The following is an 18,897-nucleotide window of genomic DNA, read 5'->3' as shown; positions in this document are numbered from 1 at the left end:
TTTTTTTTTTTTTTCAAATTGTGAACTGAGTGATAGTTTACATGGGAGAACATTGTTTCATTGCAATGATTGGTCTCCTCCATGCATCATCATTCAACAGTATTTGCTTCCATTCCCTCTGGGTTATTTTGGGATGAGGGGCTGGGGTGGTATACACGAAAACACTCATGAATGTGTAATATAAACAACCAAAGGGCACATTCTGCAAGCCTACCTCCTGGCCGCCAGCACACAGCCTTTCTCTTTCCGTGAGTCTAGAGTCCTCAGCTGCTCCCTCTCTCCATGTCCTCACTTCTGCCTCCATCTCTGATGTTGCTGCTTCTCTGGATAGGGTCCCACATTCCGCTTGTGTTCTTCTCCCTTGATGGTCCTCTCCCTAGGGTCTTCTCTCTAGGGTCCTCTGTTTCTGGACTGTAAGGTTAACTGCTCCCCCATTTTGGTTAAAAAGCATCTACTTTTACAGTTGTGACAGTCGCAACGAATCATGATAACAATTACTCACTATTGAATCATAAGAATCTTATCCCCATTTCCTTTCATCAGACTTGTCTGGACAAGATGAAAACCATTCAGTGAGGACTGACTCTACCTTCCCCCGCACACTCTGACACTAAACTCCCTCTTGAAAACTTGTAAGCCAGTCACTTCGTGCCTTTATCGTCTCCTCATTTTAGGTAGCCAATGCCTAAGTTGCCCAGCCCTACCTACCCTGTGTACAGAAGGAATAGGATTGATACTTGATGTGAAGACTTCTTTCCTCTCAGTTGACATTTTGAGCTACTACATCCATGAGTATAGGTCTCATCAAACTACAGCAATTTACACTGGTTTCCTTTATGTAAATCTTTATGGGAGCGGAAAACCTCGTCTTTCTCCCACGGAACAGCTGGTAGTTTCAAACTGCTGACTTTGAGGTTAGCAGCCCAATTCGTAACCACTACGCTACCAGAGCTCCTTATTGTTGGTGATATTGTTAGATAATGTCTGCATTCTGCGGGGTCACTTTTCTTTATAATGGGTACAAAAATGAATCTCTTCCAGTCTGTTGGCCAGGTAGCTGTTTTCCAGATTTTTTGGCATGGACTTCCAGTGTATTCCATCAATTTCTGGAACCTTGATTTTCACTGATGGCTTCAGTGCAGCTTAGACCTCTTCCTTCAGTCCCATTGGTTCTTCATAATATGCTACCTTTTGAAATGGTTGAATGTCAACAAATTCTTTTTGGTAGTGTTACTCTGTGCATTTCTTCCATCTTCTTTTGATGCTTCCTGTACTGTTTCATATTTTGCCTATGTTGTTGTTGTTAAGTGCCGTCGAGTCGGTTACGACTCATAGAGACCCTGTATAGGGTTTCCAGGGAGCAACTGGTGAGATTGAACTGCCGACTTTGCAGTTCAAATGGCTTTGCCATCTGGCACATTAACCCACAGCACCACAATTTTCCCTATAGAGTCCTTCAACACTGCAAATCACGGATTGAATTTTTTCTTTTCTTGAGAAGTGTTGACCGTGTTATTCCCTTTTGGTTTTCTAACACCAGGTCTTGGCAAATTTCATTATGGTACTTTACTTTGTCTTCTCAAGTCACCCTTTGAAATTTTCTCTTCAACTCTCTTTTTTCATCACTTCTTCCATTCTCTGTAGCTACTCTATGTTCCAGAACAAGTTTCAGTCTCTTTTGACATCCCTTTCGGTATTTTATTTGCTGTGTTTTTAATAACCCTTTGCTTTCTTCATGTATGGTGTTCTTAAGGTCATTCTACAACTTGTCTTATCTTCAGTCATGAATGCCCAGTGTCTTAAAACCGTTTTTGAGATTGGTCTCTAAACTCAAGAGGGATATACTCAAGGTTGTATTTTGGCTCTTGTGGACTTGTTTTAATGTTCTTCAGCTTCAATCTGAACTTGCATATGAGCAATTGGTGGTCTGTTTCACAGTTAACCACTGGCCTTGTTTGGGCTGATAGTTTTGAGCATATTGAGTTTCTACACTGTCTCTTTCCACATATGTAGTAAGTTTGATGCCTGTGTATTCCACCGAGTGAAGTCCACGTGTATCGTCACTGTTGATGTTGAAGAGGGTATGTGGAATGAAGAAGTCCTTAGTCTCGCAAAATTCTATCAGACAGTATTCAGTGTCACACCGATCACCAAGGCTATACTTTCTAACTAGCAATCTTTTCTCATTGTTTTCGACTTTCTCATGCCAGTCGCCAGTAATTTCTGGTGCATATTGAGTGCAGGTTTGATCAGTTTCAGATTGAAGAAGTTGGTAGAATTCTTCAGTTTCTTTATCATTGGCTTTCTGCATACATTTGAATAATAATAGTCATTTTAATGTATTGTCCTTGAATGACTTGTTGTTGTTGTTGTTAAGTGCCGTGGAGTCGGTTCTGACCCATAGCGACCCTGTACAGGATTTCTGAGGCTATAAATGTTTACGGGAGCAGAAAGCCTCATCTTTCTCCCCCGGAACAGCTGGTAGTTTTGAACTGCTGACCTTAAGATTCGCAGCCTGATTCGTAACCACTATGCTACCAGAGCTCCTTTGAATGACTTGGTGAATACAAATACAGAATGTTATGCCCAAATTATCTGGGTCGTTATCAGTTGGAATCAATCCTAAAGTCACAGGTTCTTGCGTTAAGCCATTCCATGAGAAGTCGCAGTTGTGAGAAAACCTTTTTCAAATCTGGACCTGGTCCCCCCGTTTTAATATCAAGGAAAGACTGGCAATGAACAACTGTGGAGCCGTAACTATTGGGAAGACCACACCAAGCAGCTGACACTTAATACAAATCAGGAGTCAGGGTCTCTGCCCCTTGCATTGACTGAGAGACAAGGGAAGACTTTCACCAGCACTGAAATCTCTTTAGATATTACTAATTCCCCACAATCTATAGTCTTCCCAATTACTCCTGGTGGATTTAACCAGACGATGGTGTGACTTACCCTGGATCAATGAGCGTAGTTTATCAAAATAGTTCTGAAATTTTCAGCTTTTCTCAGTCTCTGAGGATCTCTTTTTAATTGGTTGTGATATGTGAGGAGGAAAACTGGGAGTTTAAGGAGTTCAGTCACAGGAATGAAGAGAGCCAGAAGAGACAGGTACAAGGCAATTGGTGAAGGAAACATTACGAGGACAGCTCATGAAGCTGAGGTCACCCTGAGCAGGGATAGAAAAGACTGTCCCAGCATTTTACCTGCTCTTTCTGACTCCTAGGCTCCCCAAATGACATCAGTCCGTTTTTCATAGAAGCTGGCTCCTGGACAGGGAAGCCACTGGAACTCTGCCCAGAGACAGGTGCTGGGTGAGGTCAGGGACTGACCAGGAACGGGGGGAAGGAGCTCCAAGATCAAGAGTCCTGTGTTGGGATGGTCTTATCCACATTTCAGTGACCTCATTTTTCTCTTTACAGCCTCCAGCTCCCCAAATTACACGGTGGGTAATTACGTGCGCCTGGGCCTGGCTGGTGTCATTTTGCTGATCCTGGTGGTGGTTCTGGCAGAAGCTATACACAACCAGTGCAGATCCCAATGTGGTTCCACGGGATGGAGACAATCTCATCCATCAGAGAGATTAGACCCTAGACCTATGATGGAGACAAGATGGTGCCCACCAGATAGATTAAACTTCTGGACCTCTGACAGGACATCCCCAAAGACTCTGATGCTCACAGTTGGAGCCCAAAGGAGTCAAGAGCCTGCTATGGTCTGTACACTTTGTGGTGCTAGTAGAGAAACTTTTCCTGAAAACGTGCTGGATTCTTGTCAGAGCTCTTGGACTCCGTTCTCAGAAGTAATTGGGGAGCCAAAGTGATAGACCTCCTTTTTGGTCTATCAATCTCCTGTTTCTTTAGGTTTCTTCAGTATATGCTACTAATAAACGTGACATCTTTCCCATTTTCTCCAGAATTTCTTTCCTCTCCTGGGCTCCAAACCATGGATCCCATTCCCAGTCCTATAATCCTGCATATATAAAAAGGGTAATGGCCTAAAGAACCAAGGGGTGTCCAGTGGTGTAGTGAATCTTATTTAATATGTTTCTTCTAGCTTTGGTGTTTGTAACTCTTTTCCTGATGGATCTCGGTAAGAGAAGGTAGAAAAAGAGACTGATGGATTATGTGATTCAGTTGTGAGTGATTGTTAAAAGGGTTACATGTGAAATTCCAGAACTCAAACATAAGGTAGAAGACATGGAGTTAGGAAACCAAAAGGGAAGAATGCTCTCAACTTTCCTCAAATTGAAAGAATGAAGTAAAAAATTCAAGCCTCAATTTGCAATACTGAAGGATTCTACAAGCAAAATATTGAATGAGGCAGAAAGCAGCGAAAGAAGATGGAAGGAACACACAGTCACTGTTCTAAAAAGAAATGGTTAATGTTCAACCATTTCAAAAGGTAGCACGTGATCAAAAACTAATGGTACTGAAGGAAAACGTCCAAGCTGCACTGCAGGCATTGGCAAGAAACAAGTTTTGAAGAATTGACAAAATACCAATTGAAATCTGTCAATAAACTCATGCAACTCTGGAGACACTCACTCATCTACGCCAACTGGAAGTGGTCCATTTCATGTCCGTTCCATAGAGAGGTGACCAAACAGACTGCAGAAATCATTGAACAATATCATTAATATCATGTGAGTACGTATTTCCTGAAGGTAGTAAAGAATGGTTATAACAGTACATAGACATGGAACTGTGAGAAATTCAAGCCAGAATCAGAAGAGGATGTGGACCTAGGGATATCATTGCTGATGTCAGATGGATTTTGGCTGAAACTAGAGAATATCAGAAAGATACCTGTGCTTGATTGATTATGCAAAGACTTTGAACAGTGTGGATCATAACAAACTTTGGGTGATATTGCAAAGAATGGGTGTTCCAGAACACTTAATTGTGTCCATAAGGAACCTGTACATAGACCAAGAAGCAGTTGTTCTAACAGAACAAGGAGATAAAGAATGGTTGAAAATCAGGAAAGGTGTGCATCAGGATTACACAGTTTCACCAAACTCCTTCAACTGTATGCCAAGCAAATAATCCAAGAGACTGGACTATATGAATAAAAAATATGGCATCAGGATTGGAGGAAGAGTCATTAACAATCTGCAATATGCAGATGATACAACCTTGCTTGCTGGAAATGAAGAGAAATTAATATACTTACTGATGAAGATCAAAGACTACAGCCATCAGTATGGATTGCACCTCAATGTAAAGAAAACAAAAATTCTCATACCGACCAATAGCTAACATTATGATAAATGGAGAAAAGACTGAAATTGTCAAAGACTTCATTTTGAATGGATCCACAATCAACACTCATGGAAGCAGCAGTCAGGAAATCAAATGACATAGTGCATTAGGCAAATCTGCTGCCAAAGATCTCTTTAAAGTGTTCATGAGCAAAGATATCAGTTTGAGGACTAAAGTGCTTAAAATACCCAAGACATGGTCTTTTCAATTGCTTCATATACATGTGAAAGTTGGAAGTAAAGAACTAAGATGGAAGAATAAACGATGAGCCAGAGAAAAGACCCAACAGTGGACTTCCTGGCCCATAGAGCAAATAAAGCTGAGTGACACTGGGCAGGAGGCTTGCTTGAAGAATTAGGCACCTCCAGGCACTTAATTAAGGAGCTCTGGTAGTGTAGTGGTGACTAATCAGGCTGCTAATCCCAAGGTCAGCAGTTTGAAACTACCAGCTGTTCCATGGGAGAAAGATGAGGCTTTCTGTTCCTGTAAAGATTTACAGCCTCAAAAACCCTATGCTGGGTTGTTGAGTTGGAATCGACTCCATGACACATAACCACCACCACCACCACCACCACCACCACCAGGCACTTAATTGGAGTCCTGGTGTGGTGTTGTGAGCTAATGTGTTGGACTGCAAGGTTAGTTTGAACCACAAGGTTGGTGGTTGAAACTCACCAGCCGCTCCTTGGAAACCCTATACAGGGTCGCTATGGGTCAGAACCGACTCAATGGCACATAACAACAACAGCAGTAAGGCATTTAACTGGGGGAGCTAGACCCAAGTGTCTTCAGAATGAGGCTTATGAAGGAGTTTGGGAAACGCATTTAATTTAGATACTACGTTGTTGTTACAGTATAAAGGGCATTATTCTATGAAATACATTACACATTACACATAAAGATTTCAAAAGCTCACATCAAACCAACAAAACACATCAGAAAACTTTGATGTTGAGTATGGAGTTCGATCATTCTGTGTATGAGAGATTGAGTTGAACATTTCTTTCAAGTCTGGCCTTATTTGGTAAATAATGTGAAGTGAAACCCCTGAAATTTGTTAGGTAGTTGATTCCTTCCTTAGTCAGGGCCCCAGCCTCCAAAGACACTTAATATTAGACGAGACTATGTTCTTCAATTTTCTTGTTGTGGTCAATTTGTAAAACTTACATCACCCTAGCCAACCTCATGGCATCCTGTGTGATTGTCTGTTTTGCTGGGCTGGGGCCCACCTGTGCAACAGAAGCCAAAGCATCATGTCCCTTCTGATCATCAGCATGATGTGTCTTGGTAAGTCCTAGAAAAGAATGACAAGGAGGGAACATTATGGTGGAAAATATTGACCTGAAGGTTTGGTGTCTCCAAAGCAAAAAATTCTGTCTCGTGGGGGTGGAGTAGGCATTGAGAGTTGAGTTGATCTTCAACCAAACATATTCCTGGCTTGGACCAGATGGAGCTCTGGTGGCAGGCCAGGTTTTGCATGCAGATGGATCAGGCCTCACGGATTTTTCTTTCTAGGGTTCCTTACGGATCAGAGGAACTGGGCACAAATGGGTGAGTCCATGCCTTAACGTGTAGTTTAATACCTGTCTCCTATAAAAAGATATTCCCATACAAAAGGGCAGGCAGCATAGGAGAATGAGCTGACTGGCTGAATTCTTTGTGAGTGGATTGCTCGTGAACAAGAAAGTCAGGGCCCTGGGAAGTCTAGCCTTCAATTCTGCTCAAGTGACCTCTCCAGCCTCTTCTCCTTGGCTGGTCCAATCTCTATGGACATCCAGAGAGCGCTTGGAGCAGAACCGAAACTCTATACTGAAGGGAAGAATTTACTATAGAGGAAAAATAGACCCCTAAGTGTCCAACTTTTCCACGACAGTAGGAGGTACAAAGTGTCTTGACTCTGCTGTCACCAAAGTTGGGAGACCCACATGCAGCTAGCCCCTGCATTTGCAGATTAGTCTGATGCAGCCTCAGTTGTTTAATGGTTTCATGTGTGAGTTAACGTTGTCTCAGCCACCTAGACTTTGCTCTTCTGATCATTGTGTGCACTGTGTTGTTTTATAGAACTGCTTTTACGTTATCAACATCTAGTAATAGTTCATTCTTCAGTACTTGTTCAAAATCCCCAGGCAGCCTTTTTGCTGTAGGTAGATATGTCATATCTATTTGGTGTTGGGAAGTCTGGATATCCCAGATATGGGAAAGGATCTTTAGAAAGTCCAAAAGAAGATGGCGACTTTGAGCACAGAGAAGGGAAGGGCAACCCTGTATTTCCCTGTCTCAGACCGTGCCTTCTTCTCATCCAGATGTCTACAAAAAGCCCACCCTGACTGCCTCACCAAGTCAGGTGGTTCGTCAAGGACAGTGTGTGACTCTTCAGTGTCTCTCTCCCCTTGGGTTGTCCATGTTCTGGCTGTACAAGGAAGATGGGCCTCTTGCCCCTGAGTTGAAAAATGCACGGCTTATGAATAATTTCCTCATGGACCCCGTGACGCCAGCACATGCTGGAATCTACAGATGTCGTGGTTCTTATCACTCCTCTATGTGGTCAGCCCTCAGCGACCCTCTGGAGATCACGGTTACAGGTGAGAGCTCCTGCCCAGGGTGATTTTTTAGGATTTTGGCCCCACTAGTTCTAGACTTATCTAATGAGAGTACCAATCAGAATCCTATCAGAACCACAGAAAGCATTGCAGGTATTTTAGGTAACCCGCAACTAAACCATCGCCACTGAGTGGATAGCAGCTCACAGATCCTGTCGGACAACAGAGTAGACCTGTTCCTTAGGGTTTCCAAAATACATCTTTCTAGAAGCTTCCATTCTCATCTTTCTCCCATGCAGGGGCTGATGGGTTATAATCTACCACCTTATGGTTTAGCAGCCCAACACTCAACTCACTGTACCACACTTTGTTGTTGTTGCTGTTGTTAAGTGCCGTCGAGTCGGTTCCGACCCATAGCGACCCTGTACAGGGTTTCCAAGGAGCAGCTGGTGAGCTTGAACCTCCAACCTTGCAGTTCAAATGGCTTTGCAGTCTGGCGCATTAACCCACAGCACCACACCAGGACTCCTGTACCACACTAGGGCTCCTTATTTTAGGTAAAATGGGATTAAGTACTAGGGAACTAAGAGACAGTCAGGCAAAAGAATGACCTCTCAAAGACACTCGTATCCTATTTCCCAGAGGCCCCTCCGAGTATTTGAAAATGAAAATGAAGGTGATTCTGGAGATTAGGCTGCTAATCAGTTGACACTGAGCTGGATTGTCCTACTGAGACCGGAGGCCACAAAGTGAAGGAGGAGAACAGGAGAGTTTGTGTCTGCATCATGCACAATGAGGAAGACTCAGCCCCCACGGCCAACAGCATGATAACTCATGCCTGAATGATCTTCTCTAACATTTGCAATTTTTTCCCATAAGGCACATCACAGTCTTCTTGCATCTAACTGAACACTAGTCAGCACATGAACAGTGGGCTACCAGCCACCATTTTAAACAGCAAAATCACCACAGAAAAACATACAGTATGAGAGCTGAAATAAGAAGACAATGTCTCATGACAAGCGATCTCTGTTCAAATGAACCAAGAGAGGAAGAAGGACAGTCAGGAAAAGGAGGAGGAGATGGAATGAAGAGTATCCTTCGTGAGGAGGCCAGAAGAACTGAATGATGCCTGGCTACCAATTGTGAACGTTTTGATCAAAGCTTTTCCTTTTCTGTAGGTGAATCTTTGATCAAAAGAGGAGAAATGCATCACAGAATTTTAAAGTCTCATGGACTCTAGACATTCTGGAGCTATGGGGGCTGCATGCAACCCTAAAACTATTGCTCTGAGACAATTTTTGAAACTTAAACCAAAAACATCCCCTGAAGTCTTCTTAAAATCAAAACAATAGTTTAGCTAAACTCGTTTTTTTTTCAAAATTTGCTTAGAGCATTGTGTTCTTTTAAGAACTATTTACAGGATATCAGTGTAACAAAAGCTACTTGACTGATTAGAAAGGAGCTCTGGCACCTAGTGAGTTAATGATTGTTGTTGTTGTTAAGTGCCATCGAGTCCGTTCCGACCCATAGCGACCCTAAACAGGGTTTCCAAGGCTGTAAATCTTTACAGGAGCAGAACGTCTCATCTTTCTCCCGCGGAGCAGCTGGTAGTTTCAAACTGCTGACCTTTCGATTCGCAGCCAGATTCGTAACCACTATGCTACCAGAGCTCCTTAGTGAGTTAATGATAATGGAGGAGAAACGACTTAGAAAACGAGGGATTGAATGATTATACAATCTGAAGAACATAATCAATGTCACCGGATTGTGCATTTAGGAATAGTTGAAGTCATACGTTTTTATGCATGTTCACAACAACAGTGATAACAGAATGTATCAGAAAGTAGACAGATTCTTGCCTTGTTTGACATCAGCTCAAATGTCCACGTCAAGTGACTGAACTCTTCTTCCACGTCTTCAGAGGACTACGAAAGCGCCAAGAATATTGATTTGTGAGCTACATATAAATCTTAGTGCAGAGGTGACTTGACAAGTTCAAAATCCTCGAGTGATGAGGATCGTCCATATGTGTGGGATGAGAGACAGAAAGGAACGTACACAGAGACACAGAGAGGATGAGGAAAGATGGGAACTGGTGGGTGGTCATGGTTTCAGATCTCACAGAGTAGAGCAAAGAAGGGTTACTCTTTTTAAACTCACAATCTCTTTATTCTTAGGTGTGTACAGAAAACCCTCCCTCTTGGCACAGCCGGGTGCCCTGATGAAACGGGGGCAGAATGTAAGCCTGCGGTGCTGCTCCGAGGTGAGATTTGACACCTACATGCTACAAAAGACGGAGGAAAAGAAGGAAAACTTTCACCTTGTTAAGCAAATTCAAGGCAGGAAATGCCAGGCTGACTTTTCCTTGGGTGCTATGACGGCTGCCAGCGTGGGAACCTACAGATGCTATGGTTCTCACAAACGCTCCCCCTTTGAGTGGTCAGCCCCTAGTGACCCCCTGGAGCTCCTGATCACAGGTGAGAGTTTCCAGATCTTCCTACCTCATTTCTTCCTTGTTTGAGACACAGTTTGGGTGTTGTAAGGGCTGGAAGTACCAGATTGTGGCGAGGGAGAGGCCAACAAGGTTTTCATAAAGAGACAGACCTAGTGAGAGATAAAGATACCAACAGAGACAGAGACAGAGGGGAAACAAATACTGAAAACTTGTTGAAACACAAAGGACAAAGAGAGGAGCAGAAGTGGGGAGAAGTTTATAAAATGGAACTAGAGACACGTGGAGATGTATAGACACAATGCTCATGAGAAACCGAATAGATGGCTACATTCTGATAGATTCACACAAAGGAATACTTGACTTCAATTCAAAAGAATCTGAGATATAAATATTGATGCTGATGTATTAGAGCAATATAAACCTGAGAACAAAAGGTTTATCATATTTAAACTACATATGTGGTTATACCATGTGTGTTTATGTAGGGTAGATATATTTCAATTTATTTAAATTACATGTTTTACAAATAGGTAATAAAACTATATATGTGTGTGTTGTTGTTGCCAAGTGTCTTAGTCGATTCCCTGTATAGGGTGTCTGAGGAGCAGCTGCTCGGTTGTTGGGTCACACCAGTACTCTCTCTCTCCACATATATACACGTACACACACACACACACACATAGTTTTTGTTAAGTACTGTGGAGTTGGTTCTGACTCATAGCGACCCTGTACAGGGTTTCCGAGGCTGCAGATCTTTACCAGAGCAGAACGCCTCATCTTTCTCCCATGGAACAGCTGGCAGTTTTGGACAGCTGACCTTGAGATTCGCAGCCCAATTTGTAACCAGTACGCTACCAGAGTTCTCTCTCTCTCTCTAGCCATCTATATGTGTATATATATATATATATGTGTGTGTGTGTGTGTGTGTGTGTGTATATTTCATACTGGAGAATTTTATACTGTCAGAATGTTGGGCATGGAAGCGGGGACAGGTTGAGGGCAAATTATGTAGGTAGGTCTTGTGATTTTCAAGATGGAAAGTATGGAGTTCCGGGGGTTTTCCAAAAGATTCTTTCAGAAATTTCTACTTGGCCTTATGAAAAACATGTACTATAGTATTATGTTATATAAAGTTGAAATGTTCTGCTATTGTGAGAGAAAGAGAGAACTTTGAGTTTGAATTTGGGGTCATGGGATGAATTTCAGATGAAACTACAGAACTTGAATTGACATGTGCTCTTCTTCGCTAACGAAGTGGAGTCTGGCTTTGAAGAACTGCGCGGTCTCCCTACAAAAAAACAACTGCAACTAGTACTTGGCCACTACTAGAAATCCCAGTTGGGACTGGGAAACTCATTTTAATTTGGATACTATGATTGATGTGGTGCTGTGGGTTAATGCGCTGGACTACAAAGTCGGTTTGAACCACAAGGTCAGCGGTTCAAGCTCACCAGCCTGCTCCTTGGAAACCCTACATAGGGTCTCTATGGCTCGGAACCAACTCAATGGCACTTAACAACCACAACAATTGTTGTTATAGTAGTAAGGGCAATATTCCATGAAATACATTGTACATTACACGTAAAGATTTTAAAAACTCAAATCAAATCAACAAAACACATCAGAAGACTTTGCTATTGAGTATGGAACTCGATCATTCTGTATATGAGAAATTGAGTTGGACATTTCTTTCAAGTCTGGCTTTATTTGGTAAATAAGATGAAGTGATACCTCTGAAAATTTCGTAAGAAGTTGGTTCCTTCGTTAGTCAGGCCGTCTAATCCCAGAGATATTAATATTAGACAAGACTGTGTTCAACTTCGCTGTTGCGGTCAGTTTGTAAAACTGACATCAACGTGTCCAACCACATGGTATCCTGTGTGGTGGTTTATTTTGTTGAGCTAGGACCCTCTTTTGCAACAGAAGCAGCATCATGTCCCCTCTGATCATCAGCGTGGCGTGTCTTGATAAGTCCTAGCAAACAATGATAAGGAGGAAGCATTATGGTCTGAAGGTTTGATGTCTCCACAGCAAAGAACTTTGTTTCCTGGGGGTTGAGTGGGAATTGAGAGCTGAGTTTACCTTCAGCCAAACACATTCTGGAGTCCTGGTGAGGCTTTGTGGAATGATGTGCTAGACCAAAAGATCAGTTTAAACCACAAGGAGAGTGGTTCAAACTCACCTGCCCCTCCTTGGGAACCCTATACAAGGCTGCTGTGAGTCAGAACTGATTCAGTGGAACTTTACAACAAAACAAACACATTCTAGGCTTGGACCCGGTCATCAGCTTGTGGCGGAAGGCCGGGTTTTGTATGCAGATGGATCTAGCATCATGGTTGTTCTTGGGTTTTTTTTGTAACTTCCAAATTTTATTTTTATAGAACGCAAATGTTTTTACACTATTGACAAAGATTCAATTTTTGTTTCATATAACCTTAAAACCAAATGACCTTTTTTTTAAAAAAAGTATTTTCAGGGTTATTTCTTCAGGAATGTGAAAAGCAAAATTATTTTGAATTACAATGTGCCCCACTCTTACTATATTTTAACATATTGCTTATCTGTTACCCAACCAAATCACAGAGCTCTGTCCCTTACGAGGTGTCTGTAAACGAATATTACAAATTCTAGGCTTGAGAATTTTATTTTACAGAACTGTTGTAATCTTGTATCCCCAACTCCTCTGTGGCCAATATAAACTCCTCATGCCTCCTGCTGAACCCCTCTCTCTGGCTCATGAACAGTCATGTGCTTATTTATATCTTAATATCTTCATCCTGGAGTCCTGGTGTGGTGCTGTGGGCTAATGCGCCAGACTGCAAAGCTGTTTGAACTACAAGGTTGGTTGTTCAAGCTCACCAGTTGCTCCTTGGAAACCCTCTACAGGGTCGCTATGGGTCAGAATTGACTCAACAGCACTTCACAACAACAACAACAACAACATCTTCATCCTACTAATTATGTTATACCGGATGCTAAAGAACGGTTTTCTCTTCAGTTTTTTTCCAGAAAATCACTTCCTAAGGGGAAATCAGTTCTGTTTATCCTATGCATATGTCTCAGGGAGCCAGCAGGCAGCTCTGTTATCCGAAAGAGAGTCACAGATAATAAAGCAGTTTTAGCCCACTAAGCCAGTCTAGTCCCAATTCGTCAGTCAAAGTTTTATGCAAGTGGCCCCGCTAAGTTGATAAATTCCCACAGCGCCTGTTGACCCAGCTGCTAAGTCCTGTTGCAGAAGGTGGTATGTCCATGGCCACCATGGCCACCCTGACAGTAACACCAACTGCTGAGCAGCTTCATTGACCTTTCAGCTATTAACAGGAATACAGGCTCCACTAGGGCCTAGCTTTCAAACATGACAGAATTTCTTAACACTAGAGGTCATGAACAAGTATATACCCTATAAAAATTCATTCAGCTTGGTGGCTTTAAGTCTAAAAGACAGGGCAATATTTTCTACATTTTTGTCAGTATTATCATCAGTCATATTCAATAATCAAAAGTGAATATACATTTATCTGTTACCTTACAGTATACATCTTTGTTCTCAATGTATTGTCTTATATGGTATATTATATACGATAAATACTTTGATAACTAACCAGTCTTTCCTATCCTATCATATAACATCTGAACATGTATAGGTATATTGCAATAGAGTGGACAAGATCAAAGTCAGAACTTCTAATGAATGGATGAGCGTTCATATGTAATATATAACCTTGGCCTGAATATCACTGGGATTTTACTCACACATTAGAAATACATGCCTAAGGCATTACAGTTTTGTTAGTCCCAGGGTTCTTTATGCACAAGATAATCTGGGCAAAGTTGGGAAGTCTTTCCCCCAGAACAATGGCCTTTCAACTCCAAATTTGAGGATTCTCCCATAACAGGGGAAAGATATTATAGGAGGTCCAACTAATGGGTTGACTATAGAAAGAACTGTAATCAAGCAAGTCAGGACTCTGGGGACTCCAGATGCCATTTTGCTTTAGAGACTTGTCCGGCACTCTTCTTCTTGGCTGCCCAATCTCTGTGGGCATCTGGGAGAGACTTTGAAGATCAGAACCTAGACTCTAAAACAAAGAGGGGAAGACCAGTGCTGCGAAAAGCAGACCCATACGTCTCCAACTTTTCCATGACAATAGGAGCTGTAGAGTGTTCCTGCTACGTTCCTCTCAGGAGAGGTTGGAGAACCGTATGCAATGGACCCATGAATTTGCAGAACATTCTGATGGAACTTCAGTTGTTTAATGGCTTTCCTATGTTAGCTAATGCCGTGTCATCCACATACATTTTGCTCTTCTAATCCATGTGTCCATGGTGTTGCTTTGTGTTGTTGTTGTTAAGTGCCATTGAGTCGGTTCCGACCCATAGCGACCCTGTATAGGGTTTCCGAGGAGCAGCTGGTGAGCTTGAACCACTGACCTTGCAGTTCAAATGGCTTTGCAGTCTGGCGCATTAACCCACAGCACCACCCCAGGACTCCATAGAACTACTTTTTTGTTATTGACACCTAATTGTTGTTGTTAAGTGCTCTTGAGTCAGTTCCTACTCACCCTGTATCAACATTTAAGAAAAAGTCATTATTCAATACTTCCTCAAAATCCCCAAGCACCAATTTGGTGTTAGGAAATCCTCATAGTAGTTCTGAGCATGTTGGGGTTGGGCAAGAATCTTTAGACACATAGAAAGAAAGAGGTGTCTCGGAGCAAAATGAGGAAGGAGGCAACTCCATATTTTCTTCTCTAAGGTTGTGCCTTCTTAGCCAGGTGGTCATGACAAGGACTCCCAAAGTCTCATCTTGGGTTTGCTCTGCTTACACACGGAACCTTGGCCTCCTGCTTCTGAGTTCCCACATGCACAGTTTCTGAACCATTTCCTCTTGAGCCCTGTGGGGAACATTCTGGAATCTATGAATGGTGAAGTTCGTATTATCAGCATCCAGTAACACCCTGTAGATCATATCATGGTCACATGCCAGAGCTCCAGTTTGGTGGCTTCTTAGGATTCTGATCCCACTAATCCCAGACTTTTCCCATTGGAGCTTCAACCAAATCTATAAGAAAAATGAAACCACTCTATGTGTTTTGTTGTTGTTGTTGTTAAGTACCGTGGAGTCAGTTCCAACCCATAGCGACCCTGCACAGGGTTTCCAAGGCTGTAAATCTTTACGGGATCAGAAAGCCTCATCTTTCTCTCATGGAACAGCTGGTAGTTTCGAATTGCTGACCTTGAGGTTGGCAGCCCGACTCGTAACCACTACGCTGCCAGAGCTCCTTCTATGTATTTTAGGTGAACAGAATTAACACAGAGAAGTAAATATGATGTTATACTGAAGAATGAGCTGCCAGAAATATCCATGTCTGAGTCCCTGAAATCTATAAATAATTGAGAACATAAATAATGCAGTGAGGTTGGAGGTAGAATTCAGGTTGCTAACTAGATGACCCTTAGGTGGGAACACTGTGGTGGGTTATCCTAGTGGAGTTGTACACAAGCTCTTGTCAGTGACAGAAGGAGGTAGGACAGTGGGGTCAGTATCATGCACGATGAGAAACACTCATGGTCAGTGATAGAATAACTCAAGCTGGAATGAAGCTGGTCTTACACAGAGATTTTTTTCCATGAGGCACATCACAGCTTCCTGTACACTGGGACACTAGACAACATTTCTCTGCTATGCACGGGAGACATTTAAAACAATAAAATCACCAACCAAAAGTGAAAAATGTGGCACTAATTAAACTTAAAAAAAAAAAAGGTTCTGTGTATAGTCTGAGAGATGAAAGAGGAAATGAAACATCAGTTCAGATGTGGGCACCCAGTGACTCAATTTTTTTGCCCCTCTGTGTATGTCTGAAAAGGACCATGGAAACACAACAAGTATTGATTGAGGGCTACACAAATATGTGAGTAGTTGAATTCACAAATGCAAAATCCTGAAACAACAAGGATCAACTGTACATATGGAAAGAGAGACAGAAAGGAAGGTCACAGAGACAGAGAAGCAGCAGAAAGCTTTCTCTTCTGGGTCATGGAGTTTCAACATGCAGGGAGCCAATGGATGGGTTCCACTCCTACGTTGCCTTTCTTGTTAATTGTGAAATCCCATGGTGAATGGTGAGGGAGGGTGACTTCTCAAACTCACTTCTCTTTGTTCTTAGGTGTGCACACAAAACCCTCCCTCTTGGCCCAGCCTGATCTTGTGAAACTGGGAGAGAACGTCACCCTGCGGTGCTTCTCAGAGCTCAAGTTTGATACCTACATGCTCTGCAAAGAGGAAGGAATTGCAGACTCCATGCGCCTTGCTGGGAAACTCCATGGTGGAAGCACACAGGCTAACTTCTCCTTAAGTTCTAGGACATCTGCCTATGTGGGGACCTACAGATGTTACGGTTCCTTCAGAAACTCTCCACTTATGTGGTCAGCTGCTAGTGACCCTCTGAAGCTTGTGACCACAGGTGAGAGCTCCCAGACCTGCCTCCACCACTCCTGTCATCTTTAGAACACAGATTGGATGTTATAAGGGTTAGAAGTCCCAGGTGGTAGTGAAAGAGATGAAAACAAGGTGTTTATGGAGAGAGACAGAACTGGAGAGAAATAGATACCTACAGAGACATAGGAAGAGGGGATGCAATTGCAGATAGTTGGTTATAACATAAAGGACAGACACAGGAGTAGAAACAAAGGAATCAGAGATGGAGCTAGAGAGAGAGATGAGGAGAGAGAACGCATAAACCCACTCCTGGTGTAGCTCTGTAGAATCAACACTGGACTGCGAACCACAAGGTCGGCAGTTTAAACCCACCAGCCAGTCCTCAGAAACCCTATATAAGGTCTCTATGACTCGGAACAGACTCGATGGCACTTAACAAAACACCAATAACTTTCTCTATCACCCTGCCTAAAGAGACCTGGGGGGGTTTAGAAATTTGATTTCTCATTTTAACTCCACACTTGGTTCTCTACCAAGATAACCCTAAGACAAATTGTAGATCTGCTTTGAAATGCAGGGTAGGTTGACCTGTCCCAGGTCGATTCCCGTAACCCCTGTGACTTCCAGCCATGGAGACCTGCAGATACTGTTTTTATTTGGATCCATCTTCCTTCTGTATGGTTGAGGCATATATTGGTCCCAAGTGAGGGAGATTAACACTAGCTCTTGTTGTGGTCTGTGTGTGTTCTGTCCAAACTGGATCCTCAGGTCCCTGTTTTAAGATAACTCCAGATGCTGTAGGATTGTTGAGAACAAAAGCCCACCTGGGTACCCAGTTAGAGAGATAGTAGAGTCATAGAAAAGCAGTAACATAGAACCACACACATATACAGAATAAACTTAGGAGTCAGGGGGAGAAGGAGAAGGGAGGGAGTTGTCTCTCTGGGGAGAAGATTCAACTACTTCCAGGAACCTCAAGTTAGATGACAAAGTGAGTGTTGACTGTGAACCAACATCAAAGGAACAATGGTCAGGCTTCATTGGACTAAAAGACAGACTGCCTTCTCTCCTCACCTCTCTCCTGTCCTGTTGTCTAGAAATCTCTCCAGGTGTTTCCCCACCACCCACAGAGTCAAGCCACCAACCAGGTAAGTCAAGGAGACCTCTTGTCTGTGCTTGTGGGTACTTGGGGAGATAGAAGCCTTAGGTTCAAGATTCACGTAGGCTAGTTCCCAACTCTGTGACCTTGGACTTGTCACCTTTCCTCTCTGGCCTTCAGATTCTACAAGAGTAGAAGAGGTTGTGGCCAGCATGGAGCTCAAGGGGACTTTGAATCTCTGATGTTTGGTGACTGAGCTCTCATCCAAGAGAGGAGGGATCAAATAAACTTGACCCTCTTTCCCAGGAGTAATGGGAAAGTGCTTACTCTGTTCCCATTTCTGTCTGAGGAAGAGAATCATGGGGGGATTAGGAGAAGGAAAGAAAGGGAGGGTTTGGGTTGGAGGGAGTGGTTCCTATAGACATTCCATTTGCTGGGGAACAATTTCCTGGCCTTCAGGATTTAACCTTACTGTACTCAGGAGAATAAGAGCCTGGTGTGGCTGCTAACCGCATGGTCAGTGTTTCAAACCCACCAGCTGCTCCTTGGAAACGCTATACAGGAAACTCTATACAGGATTGGAACTGACCACAGACAGAACCAGTAAGATAGAACACAGTGTTCGTCTGTTGAAATTAACTCAGTGGCAATGAGAGTTCATCAGACTACACGATTCCTTCATTCATTTATTCATTCAAGCACTGTGTGTGTCATGTGCAGATGATTCAATAATGCATTCATTTGCTCTTGCTGCCGTAATAACTTAGTACAATTATGTTGTTGTTAGGCACCACTGAGTTGGTTCTGACTCACATAAACCTTCTGTGGAGCAGAATGAAATACTGTCTGGTCCTGCACCCTCCTCACCGTCACCGTTATGTTTGAACTCAGTGTGGAGCCAACTCATCTCATTGAAGGCCTTCCTCTCTTTTTTTTTCTTTTCCTGGTATGGAACATTTATTTATGTCTTCCATGAAACACTCAAAGTTGAGGTCAGTGAGAAATACTTTTAATCAAAGAATTGTACATTTTCTTCTCACAAGCCTGCTTGTAATAGGAAATGACATTGTGCTCTATTTTACTACAATTAAAATATC

General features: G+C 42.7%; 1 protein-coding gene across 1 annotated transcript in view; it reads left to right on the top strand.

Annotated features, from left to right (window-relative positions):
• LOC102822346 (leukocyte immunoglobulin-like receptor subfamily A member 6-like) overlaps window positions 1-18,042 on the top strand; it is a 22,200-nt gene extending 4,158 nt beyond the window's left edge. The window contains exons 5-9 of the mRNA XM_006868305.1: window positions 7,565-7,843; window positions 9,982-10,281; window positions 16,430-16,726; window positions 17,799-17,849; window positions 17,981-18,042. Of these exons, the coding sequence (XP_006868367.1) occupies window positions 7,565-7,843; window positions 9,982-10,281; window positions 16,430-16,726; window positions 17,799-17,849; window positions 17,981-18,042 (989 nt within the window). The remainder of the gene's footprint in view (window positions 1-7,564; window positions 7,844-9,981; window positions 10,282-16,429; window positions 16,727-17,798; window positions 17,850-17,980) is intronic.
• The last annotated feature ends 855 nt before the right edge of the window (window positions 18,043-18,897 follow it).

The sequence above is a fragment of the Chrysochloris asiatica genome, unplaced genomic scaffold (assembly GCF_000296735.1).
Source record: "Chrysochloris asiatica unplaced genomic scaffold, ChrAsi1.0 scaffold00116, whole genome shotgun sequence".
NCBI classification, from domain to species: domain Eukaryota; kingdom Metazoa; phylum Chordata; class Mammalia; order Afrosoricida; family Chrysochloridae; genus Chrysochloris; species Chrysochloris asiatica.
This window is presented reverse-complemented; position numbering and strand designations above follow the sequence as displayed.